Below are 15,440 nucleotides of genomic sequence, written 5' to 3'. Positions count from 1 at the left end.
TACTTCATGGCACTGAACTGTACACTTCAAAAGGGTTAAAATAGTACATTTTATGTTACATATAGTTTACAACAATAATAATAAAAAGATAGAGCACATGGGCCTTTATTCCTAGAAAAATTTAGAAGGTCATCGAAAAGAATTGTAAAGGCTGGCTCCGTTAAGGTCTCCAGAGAAAGAGATGATCAGCTTCTACATTTTCAAAAAGATGAATGTTTTTAGCCAAAGAACAACAAAACTGACAATCAGATAATCCCTCAAACTTTTCCCCTTGAGAGAAAATTGTTAAAAAAAAAAAAAGAAAACTTGAACCAAGTATAAATAAAAAGAGACACAAACTTCAAACTGCTTAACAACAAAGGAGGAATTAGAATGTGGCTTAGTCATGTCAAATCAAATTCTGCCCAAGGGAAACTGATGGAGGAAAAACAGTTAAAGACTCACTGGAGATTATAGATAATGTCTGTTAAAATGTTTAAAGCCAAAGATAGAAATGATAAATGTTTCCTGTGTTTTCCACCCAACAGTGAACAGTAAACTAGATGTTTTGCTAAAAGAAGAATATTTTGAATAGATGCTTTGTTTAACAAAGTCAGGGGTGCAGTGACAGAAAGGGAGTTGAAATAAAAATATAGGAAGAACCCTGGAACATTTTTTAAGATAACATACTTGAGCTTCATTGTTTGTTTGTTTATGTATTATTTGCATGTAATTATTCTTAAGTGATATGTTCCTACAAATTTCTTCAACAGAAACTCGTGATGATTTTACAACTGTCAAAGATACTTGATTATTGCTCCTCTGGGTTATTTTTTCACTGAGAAGATAATTCAGTCAAAACATAAGTCATGAGACTAGAGGTGTGCACAGATAATTTTGTATTCCCCACGTTTGTAAATGCCTTTCAAATACTGACATCACAACCGTTGTTAGCATTTCTTTAGAGGAATTATTTTTCATTAAATTATTTAATCATTAGAACGTGCACGTTCCCAAGAGGATGCAGTTTTTGGAAAGTAGCAGAACTTTAATAAACTTCAGTTAAATGAACATATCCATCAGCAAGAATTTAAATAACACTCATCATGCCGACTTCTACGTGAAGTGCAGGGGTGACTATGAAAGTGTGAAACTTGGTCTCTGCCCTTAATTGTGAGTCTGTGTATCTCCGAAACCAAGGGACTCTCTCTGTTATCCTTCAGTGTATTTATAATGGTTTTAGAGCAGAACCTGAGGATATTCTGAGTGGGAAGATTCATATTGTGATAAGGAAAGGAAATCGATAAAAAGCATTGCCGTCAGTTTAACAAATAGTGGCATTGCAGGACTGGCAAATGACAAAAACCTGACTTTTTCTTGGTCCCGGTCCCGAAAAGGTGGACCAAGAAAAAAGAAAACATGAACGTGTTTCCTTTCCAGTGCCTGTCTAGGCTGTTTTCAGTGCTCAGCTGGGATTGCTCGGACCTTCCTCCATAAGCAGTAATGAAAACCAGACCTCCTGGGACCTGCTTGAAGCATAAAGGAACTCAAAGACCAGAAAGCAGCCAGGGAGGGTGGGAGTTCGCTTGGGAGTGTAAGCGGATGGATCACGTTGATGAGGGGCTGCTTTCGGCCAGCTGTCTTCCGTGGTTCAGCTCCCAATCTCGGGCCAGTTTATCTCTGCACCGTGGCCAAGAAAGATATTAATACTGCTTAAGACCATCTTCCTTCCTGGGCCGTTGCTATTCTGCTTAACAAAATAAGGTGCCATTTTGTTTTCTTTCATTGAGGAAGAAATCCTCAGCTAAGATGACTTAACATGGATTTGTCTTCAAAAATACACCGAGCTCTTTCCTCCTCCAGATCACCTACAGGCATTACCTTGTTGCTGCGTTCAATCCCAACATAATCAGCCTCTTCTGGAATTATCACAAAGAGCTCGGCTTCGTAGGCACCTTCCCCTTCATTTCTCGCGTTGATTGTGAGCATAAGGTGGTTTTCATCTCCAATGATGACCTGATGCTTATCTCTAAAAATGCAGTTTAAAAAGAATCATTAGGTACTATGCACCTCTGGATTCATGGATATTTTATTTAAGGACTTAGAGGAGGATGTAAACATGCAACACTGGGAAAAAAAACAAGATGGATCGTCATGAGGGGGCGGTAAGAGGAATCAAAACTACGTCTGCATGAGAAGGGCAGGAAAACATCCAGCGGTGTTCTGGTAAATGTTTAACAACCAGCGCTTCAAACTAGTGGTTACTAGTGGAGGAGGGGGCAACATCGGGGGGGGGGGGGCGGCGAGGAGGAGGTACAAACCACTGGGTCTGAGACAGGCTCACGGCTGTATGTACAACTCAGGGAATAGAGCCCCTACTTTGGAATAACTGTAAATGGAAAGTAACGTTTCAGAACTGTATAATAGGGCTTCCCTGGTGGTGCAGCAGTTAAGAATCCGCCTGCCAATGCAGGGGACATGGGTTCGAGCCCTGGTCCGGGAAGATCCCACATGCCGCGGAGCAGCTAAGCCCGTGAGCCACAACCACTGAGCCCACGTGCCACAACTACTGAAGCCCGCGTGCCTAGAGCCCGTGCTCCGCAACAAGAGAAGCCGCCGCAATGAGAAGCCCGCGCACCGCAACAAAGAGTAGCCCCCACTCGCCGCAACTAGAGAAAGCCCACACGCAGCAACAAAGACCCAATGCAGCCAAAAATAAATAAATAAATTTATTTATTTTAAAAAACCTGTATAATAAATAAAGTAACAACCAGTTCTCAAAAACAAAAGGAAACAAAGAAAACCAGTATGTGTAGCATTTGCCGATTCCAGTGGTGTAAATCCTCCCACTGTGATCAATTTCAAGCTCCCAACATACTTAACAGTCTGCCAGCAAAAATTCCCGAAAAGTTAACAATTGGCTCACAAGCCAGGAGGAGATGGCTTCAGCACATCACTGAAAACATCCCATAGGAGGAAGATGGGCAATGGGAAGAGAGGGAGAGAGATGGTTTAGAAAGTAGGAGGGGAAGCTGTGTGTGACGCAAAGTGGAAAATAAGAGGGAAGAAAGAGGCAGATAAAGGAAGATCTCAAATAGCTGATTGTGAGGTATTTTGAGGAAATTTAATTCACTCCAAACTTCAAATTGAAACAGCATTTGGAAATGCCTACTTGTGACCCTTAATCAAAGCTATTGCTTTGGACCCTGGCTAGATTATGAAGTTTGGAAAAAGTCCCCTTGAGAGGTTACCAAGAAGCTTCCAAACACTGGCAGCGAGATAGTTCCTGGGGTGGGGATGGGTTGAGGCGGGTAGAGAGGAGCAAAACCGGAACCACCAGAGATGAGTTAACTTCAAACAAAAACACTTCCCCCCGCTTTTGGTGAAGGATGGAACGGCTCAGGCAAAGTCTTGGGGTGTGTCACTTGACACCAATGACAAAGACCTAAACCACAGGCTAACCCAAAGTGTAGCCAAGCTCAGAAATTTCACGCAGTGCACTTATTTTGGTAGTGGCTGGAAGTGTATACTTTCTCCAGAGAAGCTTTAAGTAAACACCTGTATGCCATTAGATAAAATGGACAAGTTTATTTATTTAAACTTACGGTCTAGCTGACAGCTTCAAGTCAGGAATGCACATGTTATCTTCTCCACAGTCGACCAGGATGTGAGCCTGTGTTGTGGAAAAACACGTATCAGGAAGAATCTGGGAAAACCTGAATCCCATCCTTTCTCTTGAAAATTATGAATGATCCCACAAGTTAAACCAAAGCTCTCCTTTCACTCTGCATGAGTCTACCTAGCTAGAAGCTCTGTTTGGCAGTGACCTCCCCTTTAGGCTAGTTTACTTAGGAGCCCAATTCCAATTCATTCTGAAATGTCTGTAAAGAATGCTACGCTGACCGATGTTTTGAGGATTACAGGCTGTACTGCTTCTATTACAGCCACATTTTGAACAAATTAAATCTTGGTTCCACAAGGGGAAGGGCTTCTGAAAACACAGGGATGCAGTGTTTCAGGAAACATGTTCAGAAAATCTCCCAAATGTTACAAATGTGTGTGCAGGAATGAAAACAAAAGGGCCTGGATTTCGTCTTAAGGTCACAGGAGCAATGCCCAGGGCCTGATTGAGAATATACCATCAAAGACAGGCCAGGACCTACCTGTTCGGTAACAACGTTTTCCCTGTAGTAATTCAATATTGGTTTCACCTCCAGACCTTCTTTAAAGGTGGATTCATCCAAACTGTAATTCAAACTAATGTTGATTGGAGACAATTTATCTCGGAATTCAGTTTCATCCTAGGGAAAATAATCACAAACTCAAGAAAGGCCCTGTAAAATGGCTGCAAGATGTTAGTTGGTGAAAGGCAGGCAGCACTTGACTTTGGCCCTTAAGACTGAACGATGAAGTAATTACCACCCCAGCGGGCCTAGGCACATGCTGTGGACGTGGCATAGAGAAGCCAGTTTAATGAACGTATGTTCAGAGTTGGAATCATTTAGAGCGGTGGCTTCGCTGAAATACATGCTTCTAGAAGCAATCTTCAGGTTCTCCAGATCTTCAACAACTCAGACAGATTGGTCAAATTGCACAGTTAAAAATCAGATGCACAGTAAACGTCACTGAAACTTTCGTGAACTGGGATTTTTACTTTAATGAGGTTGGCAGAATTTATCAGTCCCCTTGGGCTCAGAGGAAGGAAACCTCTCGATTCTCTTCCTTTCTTATCATCTCTTTAAGTCCTTGTTTGCATGAACTTCAAAACACCTTCAGCACATCTGAAGTTCCCTTAGAAAAAGCACCAGAACCTTCCTGGGGAGGGAGGGGGTAGCACCAGCAGCAAGGTCTGGGCACACAGGAACTCCCAAACCATGGAGTGGGCATGCCACCCTTCAGCTGGGTGCCAGTATCAGTCATAATGAGACACGAGGGTCGTGCACCAGCTTTTCGTTCTAGAATGTGTTTGTAAACTCTGCTTTCTACAGGTTTTCCCTTACTATATCCCTTCAAAGAGGAGACCAAATGAAAAGAGGCTTCACCACCTCACCACTGGTAAGAAGATGAAATAACTATATCATAACACATTTTGGCTTTTTATTTCATGGTAGGTTTAGGAGTTATTGTAAAAATACATTGCTTTAAAAATGTAATTGTAGGGCTTCCCTGGTGGCGCAGTGGTTGAGAATCTGCCTGCCAATGCGGGGGACACGGGTTCGAGCCCTGGTCTGGGAGGATCCCACATGCCGTGGAGCAACTAGGCCCGTGAGCCACAACTACTGAGCCTGCGCGTCTGGAGCCTGTGCTCCGCAACAAGAGAGGCCGCGATAGTGAGAGGCCCGCGCACCGCGATGAAGAGTGGCCCCCACTTGCCACAACTAGAGAAAGCCCTCACACAGAAACGAAGACCCAACACAGCCATAAATTAAAAAAAAAAAAAAAATGTAATTATAATTTACTTTTAATAAAGCCTTTGAATGCCTCACCCTTTTCCTAAGTTGGCTCAGAAATGCACATTGATAAAATCTGGCCAAACATCCTCACGTAGGATAAAAATTCAAATAAATTGTGTCTAACTTTTATGTGTTTTGGGGTGAGGCGGTTAGAAATGAAAACCACCTGAGTTAGTACTAGTACTAAAGAGGGTATTCAAAACAAGAAGAAGCTTAGGAGCAGAAACTCACACAACATTGTAAACCAACTATACTCTAATAACAATTTAAAGAAAAAAAAGAAGCAGCTTAGGAATTAAAAGCAATACGTCATTAGGTTGGCTGAAGTCAGGCTCAACAGAGGGGTGTGTGGCCTTACAGATTCCTCCTATAAAGTGAACATAGATGTGGGTCTGTGTGAACCACTGTGATGTTTAAATGGAGAAAAATGGTTGGAATTTGGACTTCAGTGTTAGAGACCAGAAAGGTGATTCTGGAACACTTACTCGAAGGTAAACGATAAAATCCTGGCATTGGAGGGATTTCTGCCCCTTTATCACGAGAGGGAAGACGAGATGTGACTGATGGTTATCAAGGAAGAGCGTGCGTTTAATGGCTCCTTTTTGTTTCAGGGAATCTAATTGCACCTCGGCAGTCAGGCCTAAAGGACAGACATAAAGCAAATATAATCCAGAAAGGAAAAGTATTCAGTGAATGTAGCGCTTTATCAGAGATATGAATTCCTATTTCAATTTGCTTATTCAGGAAACATTTTTTCCATAGTTGGGATCAAAAACAATACATGAGCTGCAAAGATTTGATAAAATACTCCCCAAGCTAAAAAACTTGTTTTATAATGGTTTTACACAAGAAGTCATTTCCCCCATAATTAGGTCTGTTCTTCCAGACAGTATCAATTATTCAAGGACTATTTATGTAGAAGTTCCCATATTTATAATAGAAATCTTGGTGCTAATGAAGAGCTCTTTGAAAGCTTTATATGGTCTATGCAGTGAAACGCTTACTGTTGACTTTTCTTAATATGGTATAGGAGTGGAAAAATGAAAATATGCTCACCTATTGTGTTTGAAATGCTCTGGCCTGCCACAGATGCACACACTCTTAAAGAAAAGCTAGGGAAAATGATAATCAATAATTTATTCGTTAATAAACTTTTTCAATCTGAAGTAGCAAACTTCCTTTACCTTACCCCAGATAAAACGAATGCATTATTTTTCCTCTATACTTCTCTTAGTGTACGCACACACAAAACCAAACAAATAAATATGCATATATTTATTGATTGATATATATACTTATCAAAAATATATTTATATACATATATATATCCGACAATTCTAATACGATTAAGAAAGGTGACATTATTACATAGGAAGGTAATACTTAAAATATGACTAGAGGTCGATTGATTTAATCAGTGGATTAATTGATCAATTACTTGCTGCCTTTTTTCAAGAAATGCATGTGAATATCTTCCATGTGCCAGGGAGTGAAGAATTGGGCAGAACAGCAGGGGGACAGCTAGTGGCAGAGCCTGGAGGTGAGCAAGCAGGTGACCCCAATTTAAGGAACCTGAAGAAATCTGGTGCGTTAGAGAAGGATGGGGAAAGCTGTAGGAAGCCGAGGCTGGCTGGGTCAACAGGTAGGGAACAGGGCTTTGAAAATCACGTTAAAGAATTTGGATCAAGAGGTGCAAACTATTAGGTATAAAATAAACTACAAGGACATATTGTACAACATGGGGAATATAGCCAATATTTTATAATAAGTATAAATGGAGTATAATCTTTACAAATTGTAAATCACTATACTGTATACCTGTAATTTATATAATATTATACATCAACTACACTTCAGTTAAAAAAAAGTATTTGGATTTAATTCTGAGAGGCATGGAGCATCACGGTACGATTAACCCATAATCCATTCTCCGTGGAAGGAGATAAGAACTCAGGCAGTTACTTGCCAGGAGTGGGATATAATTTGAGGCAGAGACACCAGAAGAGGGAAGGGAAAAAGAAAGAAAATGGGGAGCGTAGAGTGACCGTCTCAGGCTTGGTAAGCACAATGATACAGTGTATAAGGTCAATAAAAAAAGGATGGATATGTAGGAGAGACCTTTATAGTTTTGCCTTGAACATGCCCTAAACTCAATCCAGGGAGGTGCCTGCTGTGGCTTGTAGGATGGCCTGCACTTGGGTCTATCCTGTGGCCTTGGAGGGAATGAGGACCGGCCAGTGGTCTCTGCCTGACTGTTGCATGTGCTGACCTCCCTATGGAAAAATGTCAAGCTCTAAGCGCCAGCATTCAAGATGGGGCTTTTTCACATTTCCAAGAAAGTAAAAATGTAAGAAAATACTTAAGTATGATTTAATGACAGCCTTAACGTTTTTACTAGTAAATAGTATGATTTGAATATTTCCACAGAATCCAAAAGGAGTAAATAATCTCTAGTCGCGCTTTAATTATGTGTCAGCTTCCTGTGTCAGATATAATGAAGATGTGTCACATCTGGGATTCATCTAGCTCCCGTGACCTCAGTCAATGTCTCCCTTCAGGGTAAGTAATTTGTCACATACCATTAAGCCTAACGTTTTCCGAGATGTCTCTGCTATTTCAAGTGTTTGTACCACTTCCCCAGAGAAATCATGAATTCCAACCCACTTCCACTTCAATTGGAATAATTCAAGAAAGATGAATAGTTAATCACATCTTTAAATTTTGTAGCAGGTCTGGCTTTCAAAATTGGAATTTTTTCTGTGTCTGACTTTTTTGGAGGTACTTGGGTACGTGTTAAAACTGTTGACCGTTTTTCTATTCATCCTTATACTGAATAGACAAAACTCATTAGCTTGTATAAGATAAATTCCTATTTGTAATAAAATTATCATTATATCTATAGATTAAAATAATTTTACATACAGTATTTTGTCTAACACAATTGAGAAGCAATAAAAATTTTTGCAAAAGAGATAAAGTTATGAATGTGAACATTATCTCCTCCTTTTGAGAAGAATTTGATTGAAAAACGATGTCATCAGCTGAAGGATCATTCGGTTTATAATTTATATGTCAGTGTTATTCTATACTTCTTAGTTCCCCCTTTCTGTTACCTTTATATCATTAAGTGGACGATTTTAACTTTTTCATACAAGTTTAAATAACTGCTACGACTTACTGAATTATTGATAATAGCACTCCAACCTAAACTTTTTGGCTTATAGATGTCTTTAGCAGAAAAGAGTTGCCAAGTTATAACTTTCAAAGCACTCTCTTCTGATCTAAAAAGAAAACCTCACTGAAGTATTCATTCTGAATTTAGAACATTTATATTATATTATGTTATATATAAACACACACATATACATCGTATGTTTTATATAACAAATACTTAGGTGCACTCACAGGTCTATACCTAATTATAACGCACACTTGTTGTCAGAGGAAGCTGTGAATTATTGTTAAATTAGAATTAAAATTTCAAACTAGCATTTATGATCATAGTCAATATGAATAGGTCTGACTGGAGCGAAAAAACTCCATTAAACCAGCCCAGATCCCTCATCACATAATTTCTAAATGAAACTGTTGGGCTATACTTCTGGTGCTTCAGAAGGCAGGACAGTACCTTACAAATCCTCTAATACTAAGTCCTAACCCAATGCAAGAAGGGTTAGAATAATGACCCTGTGATGTAATGGTGCTCGTAGCCACATATGGGAGAGGAGGAATGAGATAAATGTGAAACAGGACTTAAAAGTACAAAGCAATTCATTTTTCAATCTAACCAATTCAATACTCTTTCAGTGATGGCAAATATCAGGTTTTACATAAAATCAGGCATATCTGAAAAGTTTTTCCAAATTTGAAAAGGGGATAGTTATTAACTTTTAAATTTATAAAATAATTTTTTTTACCAAATAGTTTTAATCTTTCTCATTAGATAACAATTATGTGAATATTTATGCATTGGCTTTATTGTTTTTTTCTAGTTTAGAAATGCAAGTAGCAGAAATTTTATAAAATTACACAGCTGTTTGAAAGGCAGAGAAATTCACATTGAGGGAAATGGAGAACTATTTTCCAGTTAGAGGTTTACTTAATAGTTTTCAGATGTACAGTACGAGATTATACCAAATACAGACAAAAATTACAGAAAAGAAAATCAACACTTTTCAATCATTTTGAAAAAAATGAGCTAAATTCCTATAATAAATTTTAAAAAGTATCCGAGGAACACATTCGAGACTGAACCCACTGTTAATTTTCCATCTTCTAATACTCTGAGTTACCCATTCAAAATTTTTGCATGTGAAAATAAAACATCTTTCAGGAAATGGTTGCAATAGAATCAAATAAATAATTGTAATTGTAATTTGCCCATGTAACAAATCGTATTTTATCTAAGCAATCTGATTTAATGCAACAAGAGTTCGTGAAAAGAAGGAAATTTTCTTGTTAAAAAGTAATATTCATGTCGATCCCAAACTCCCAATCTGCTATATTTAAAATAAAATGCCTTTCCATGAAAAAAACAATTAAAAAATAAAAAATTTTTAAAAAATAAAAATAAAAGGAATATTCTTTCCATAAAACCAAACAGATCCCACAATCTGTTAAAAAACACTTAAATTTTTAAAAAAATTCAAAAACTGAAAAATCCTGAGAAAAGATGATCTAGTTAGTAACAACATTTCACACCAGAGTGTGCCACACACATATGCTTTAAAGAATTCAGTCTAGGGGGCTTCCCTGGTGGCACAGTGGTTGAGAATCTGCCTGCCAATGCAGGGGACACGGGTTCGAGCCCTTGTCTGGGAGGATCCCACATGCCGCAGAGCAACTGGGCCCATGAGCCACAATTACTGAGCCTGCGCGTCTGGAGCCTGTGCTCCGCAACAAGAGAGGCCACGATAGTGAGAGGCCCGCGCACCACGATGAAGAGTGGCCCCCACTTGCCACAACTAGAGAAATCCCTCACACAGAAATGAAGACCCAACACAGCCATAAATAAATAAATAAATAAATAAAAATTTAAAAACTAAAAAAAAAAAAAAAGAATTCAGTCTAGAAGTCCATTCAGTGATGAATGTGCGAACAGAGGACTATTGGGCAAAATACCAAAGTTTTAATACTTGTGCCCAAGTAGCACTCATTGTTCATTTCATGTTCATTTCATCCAGGGTTAGGAGAGATGCTAGCTAGCTCTTTCACATACTTTCTCAGATCAGGTTTTCATTATAGTATTTTATGGTTTCATACCATTTTAAAATGTGCTCAAGGCATTTCCCAGCTACTTTCAGAAGCTGCTTAAGGGGAAGACAGGCCTCCCTGAACCGAGAGGTCCCAGCAAAGGATGTTTTTCAAAGAATTCTTCAGGGTCCTCCACACCCCCATCCACCACCCTCAAAGGCTTTGACTCCAGTCTGAACCCCTGTCCAAGGCCATGAGCAACGTGCTGAAACTGGCTGGGAATAACTTCTGTGGGTCTAGACTCGTGTGTTCTGCATTCTGACTTTCTCAGGAACCGACCATATCATCTGGAAATGGAGGTAAATCTCAGATGCTCCAAATGTTTGTTGATTTTTCAGAGAATATACCCTAAGGCATTACCCAATATGACAGACTTCTGACCCTGGAGGACCTACATATTGAGAAGCAAAGTGACATTTTCTTGAGCTGTGCTACAGCCAAGTTCCATTTCTTACTGCCTTCGGGTGACCTGCCAGATTCACAAGGAACGTTCTCAGAAGGTGTACGAGCCTGTTTGCCTACAGGCCAGGCAGAGGACTATTCCTGATGATGAGATCATGGCCACAGAAATATAGCTGAGGACACCAAAATCTCTATTTTTACCATGTTTACCTTCTGTCTCATTGTATACAGATGTGAGGTTATAAAACTGACATCTATTTTCAGCACAGGAAACCAAGTAATTTAATCCAAGCCTGACTATTTAAGAAAAAAAAAAAAACAAAAAAGGACAATACATATGTCTGAAAAGTGGTTTCCATATGCATATGCAAATACGAGCATCAAGGTATTTTATTATATTTTCAGTTTGGTTAATGTTTATTTTAGTATGCCAAGATTCTAAAAGAGATCTCCAAGATTTGCTTTGTCGGGAATTTTCTCAGGTGCTTTTGTTTCTCATCACACATGGAGGCTGTAGATTGGAGAAATGGCCTTCCCATGACAGCAAAAGATCAGCATCGTGTCAGAGATCCTTTTATTTTTCTTTTGAGAGACTAACAACTGGCCACTCAGATTTGGTGCACAGACCCACAGCATTAGCACCCCCTTGGAGCCTCTTCAGCAATGTGAAGTCTCAGCCCCCATCCCAGGCCTACGGCCCCCAAAAGCTGCATGTTCACCAGATCTCCAGGTGATCTGAGTTCACACAAGAGGGCCGGAAGCCCCACACTGACTCACCACGCCACAGATGCCATCGATTCTGGAATCTGGCAGGTTTTATTTTCCAGATTGATGATCACCGGGTGCAGGAGAAGCTGGGCTCCCACCGTCACAACCGGCCTCGCTCTGCAAGGAGAAGACGCACGGTTTTAACCAGCCCCAAGAGGGGCCAGGCAGAAGCCCACTACTCCACTTCTAGAGGCCACGGCCAACATTCCCGGCCCTGGTGCCAAGAATTCCCCTCACTGAGTGAACAGGTGGGCTCCAGACTCAACCAACGACCTCCAGACACATCTGGTGGCTCATGAATACAAATCAAGGAGCCATGGGCCCATCAAGCACAGCCGCATTCACGGACCTTCTCTGTCTGTGGAGGGGCTCACGGTATTTTGGCGACGTGGCTGTGAAAGATTTCTCCTCTGGGATCTGCTAGTCTGTCCATATTCCCATCTGAATATGAGGAAATACATCATCCTACAGTCACTCATGTTGCATCTGTAAGTACTCGAGTTTTGCTAATTTTGTCACCATATTGGCTGGTGATTTTTAACCCTGATTGATCATTTTCTAGACAAGCTTTGCAGATGGAGCTAAACGCATGAGGGTGAGCTGACTCATTCTGTGCTTCACGCGGAGCAATGGTTCTCAACCCTGACTGCACAACAGAAGCACCCCGGGAGCTTTAAAACAGAAGCCAGTCTCCCGGGGTCAAGGCCAGGCACTGGAATGTCAAAAAAAAAGAACAAAAAACCTCCAGGTGATTCTATTGTGCGGCCAAGTTTGAGGGGAGGGTCTAATACCGAGTAAACTCCATTCCAACCACCCAGTGAGGATAAATCAGACAAGAAAGTAAGTCACTGGGGAAAGGAATGGGGCAATATTTATAAAGCTTGGTGCCAAGATGTGAGAACTGGGAGCCAAATCTCCAGATGACAGTGTGAAATGATGCCATGTTGCTTAAGTTTTCCTCTGACAGGAGGGAGGGCTGGGCCTTGGGGCAGCATGTTGTTTAGGGCACTGGTTTAAACAATTCCATGATTACCGTAATGGCGCCCAATGGGAATTTTCCTGAACTCCTGTGCGCTATTATCTGTACTGTGTTACGTGATTTTTCTTTTCAATATTGTGTTAGCTCCAGCCCTTGGAAAAGCAGATGATAAGACAGGATTAGACACACAAGACACTTATTAGGGCAAATACTGATGAGGGAAAAAGGGGAGGGAGGGAGGAGGCTGGGACCAGCAGTCAGAGTGTGATGTACGTCTGATTCCTGTGAAGAAGTAAGGAAACGAAAGAGGATCTGGGAAAGAAGCTCCAGCCAGGGCACTGGGGAGTCCTTGAGCCAAATCTGCCTGCTAGTGGAGCTCCAGGTGGGCCTGTATTTGTATCCCTGTTGTGTCCAGTAATCGGCTGGGAGCAGCTCATGGGAAATAGGGCCTTGTTGCAAATGTAGATTCAGAGCACAGTGGAGGGACCATGAGTCAATTTCACTCCATCAGCTCTGAGTGGTGCATCTTCACAGCCACCACAAACACAGCCCCATCCTTCAGGTACTTTGAGAGTTTCAATCACCTGATTCTCTACCCCCTGAAGTGGAGAGCGGCTGGTATAAACCAGCCCTCTGAGTATGTCTTGGGACTGATGAAGAAGACAATCTTGCCTACTTGAGGAAACCTACTTTAGAATCCCTCAGGGAGTTGACCTAGGTTCGTACTATGTGCCCAGAACACCTGGGTTGGCCCTCTGCCTTTTGTCTTGATATTCTGACCTAGTGTCTTGCATTCCTATAAAACTTTCTTTTAAGAATAAAAAAGAACCTAAATTTTTTTAAGAAGAAAAAAGAATCTAATAAGTAATTGGTAGCACTGTCTACCAGTTACTTATTATTCCATGTACTTTACATGCAGATTCTCACTTAATTCTTCCAACAAAAATAAACTTGTAATGTAAATATTATGCCCATTTTACAATGAAAAAAATCTGAGGCTCAGAAAGTTACAGAAACTCGCCCAAGATTACAAATGGGTGAGTGTGTGGAGTGGCCAGGTTTTTTAAATCCAGACCTGTCACATTTGAACAGTTGTTCAATTCTTGCTTTTGGAGGCTACCAATTCTTGGTATTTCTGTTCCTTAATTTAGTGTCCACGCTTGATGATAGAGGCCAGGGTGTATAGCAACACTCCCCCACCCTGCATTCCTTATCTATAGGCACATTTTAATGCATTTCCAAAGCAAAGAGAAGTATTTAAATGTAATACCTTTAAAATGTGTGTCATTTTAGAAGTTCTGCTAAGATTCATATCTTATTTAATGTTATGTTAGTAGAAGCTGGAAGTTTGGTCATGAGGTATGAGAACAAAAAGACACAAGAGCTGAAAGAAAGGGGAAAATATTGAGAGCAAATATTCCTCCAAACTTTACAAAGAGCATCTAAATGTTCTCCAAAATAAATAGTTGGGATTTACTCTTTAAGGCAAAACTAACAACGAAAAAGAAATGCCTTTGAGACAATTAGAAGAACATGCCCACAGATGGAGGAATAAAGAAAATGTGGCATTCAGCCGTAAAAAGGAAATCTTGCCATTTATGACAACACAGAAGTACCTTGAGAGCACTATGCTAAGTGAAAAAAGCCAGACAGAAAAAGATCAATACCGTATGATCTCACCTACATGTAGAATCTAAAAACAAAAATCAAAACCAAAACATGAACATATAGATACGGAAAACAGATTGGTGATTGCCAGAGGTGGGGATGAGATGGAGGTGGAAATGGATGAAAGTGGCCAAAAGTATAGACTTCTATTTATAAGATACATAAGTTTGGGGGATGAAATATATAGCATGGTGCCTAGAGTTAATAATACTGTGTTGTATATTTGAAAGTTGCTAAGAGGGTAGATCTTAAAAGTTCTCATCACACACACAAAAACCGTAACTATGTGTGGTGATGGATGTTATTAACTAGACTTATTGTGATCATTTTGCAATATATACAAATATTGAATCATTATGTTGTATGCCTGAAACTAATATAATGTTACATGTCAATAAAAGAAAAGAGCATTTGCATACCACCAACCACATACCTGTAAACAGCTACTTTTCCTGTTCCAAATGCACCCACAATTAAATCTAAAAAAGACAAAAACACACAACACATGCACAAATTTTATAGAAATGATCCAAACTCATAATTATAAATAGCACATAGAGCATCCTGAAATGCTGATTGCAGAGTGAGAGTCATAAAAGTAAGAACAGCAAATCACACCGTTCTTAAGACATTTTGGAAAGGATACTGGAACTTCACTCTAGCTCCATATGACACATGCATCAATAGATCTCAAACCCTTCTGGACTCAGGAAGGCCAGCCTTCTAGAAATGCTTCAGATACTCATCGTAACACCATTTCTCCTATCCTCCAAACTCAAGGCACACATCTTAAATCAATAGGGGAAAAGCAGGTGCTAAGGGTCTACTAAGTGCCAGGCTCGTTGCACATAGTATTTTATCATCCCGCTACCGGAACAACCCTATAAGGAAAGCATTTTACCAACGAAGTGGGACATTTTGGCTGTCATCTTGTCACA

The 15,440-nt window shown here is 40.1% G+C and overlaps 1 protein-coding gene across 1 annotated transcript in view; it reads right to left on the bottom strand.

Moving 5' to 3' along the window:
- Nucleotides 1-15,440, bottom strand: part of ITGA8 (integrin subunit alpha 8) — a 182,768-nt gene that overhangs the window by 72,496 nt on the left and 94,832 nt on the right. The window contains exons 14-20 of the mRNA XM_036844499.1: nucleotides 14,936-14,981; nucleotides 11,865-11,972; nucleotides 6,489-6,544; nucleotides 5,918-6,072; nucleotides 4,143-4,280; nucleotides 3,585-3,652; nucleotides 1,861-2,008 (exon numbers count right to left, since the gene is read on the bottom strand). Of these exons, the coding sequence (XP_036700394.1) occupies nucleotides 1,861-2,008; nucleotides 3,585-3,652; nucleotides 4,143-4,280; nucleotides 5,918-6,072; nucleotides 6,489-6,544; nucleotides 11,865-11,972; nucleotides 14,936-14,981 (719 nt within the window). The remainder of the gene's footprint in view (nucleotides 1-1,860; nucleotides 2,009-3,584; nucleotides 3,653-4,142; nucleotides 4,281-5,917; nucleotides 6,073-6,488; nucleotides 6,545-11,864; nucleotides 11,973-14,935; nucleotides 14,982-15,440) is intronic.

Source organism: Balaenoptera musculus, chromosome 2 (assembly GCF_009873245.2).
Source record: "Balaenoptera musculus isolate JJ_BM4_2016_0621 chromosome 2, mBalMus1.pri.v3, whole genome shotgun sequence".
Taxonomy (NCBI): domain Eukaryota; kingdom Metazoa; phylum Chordata; class Mammalia; order Artiodactyla; family Balaenopteridae; genus Balaenoptera; species Balaenoptera musculus.
The sequence above is the reverse complement of the archived record's forward strand: the minus strand, read 5'-3'. Positions and strand labels throughout refer to the sequence as shown.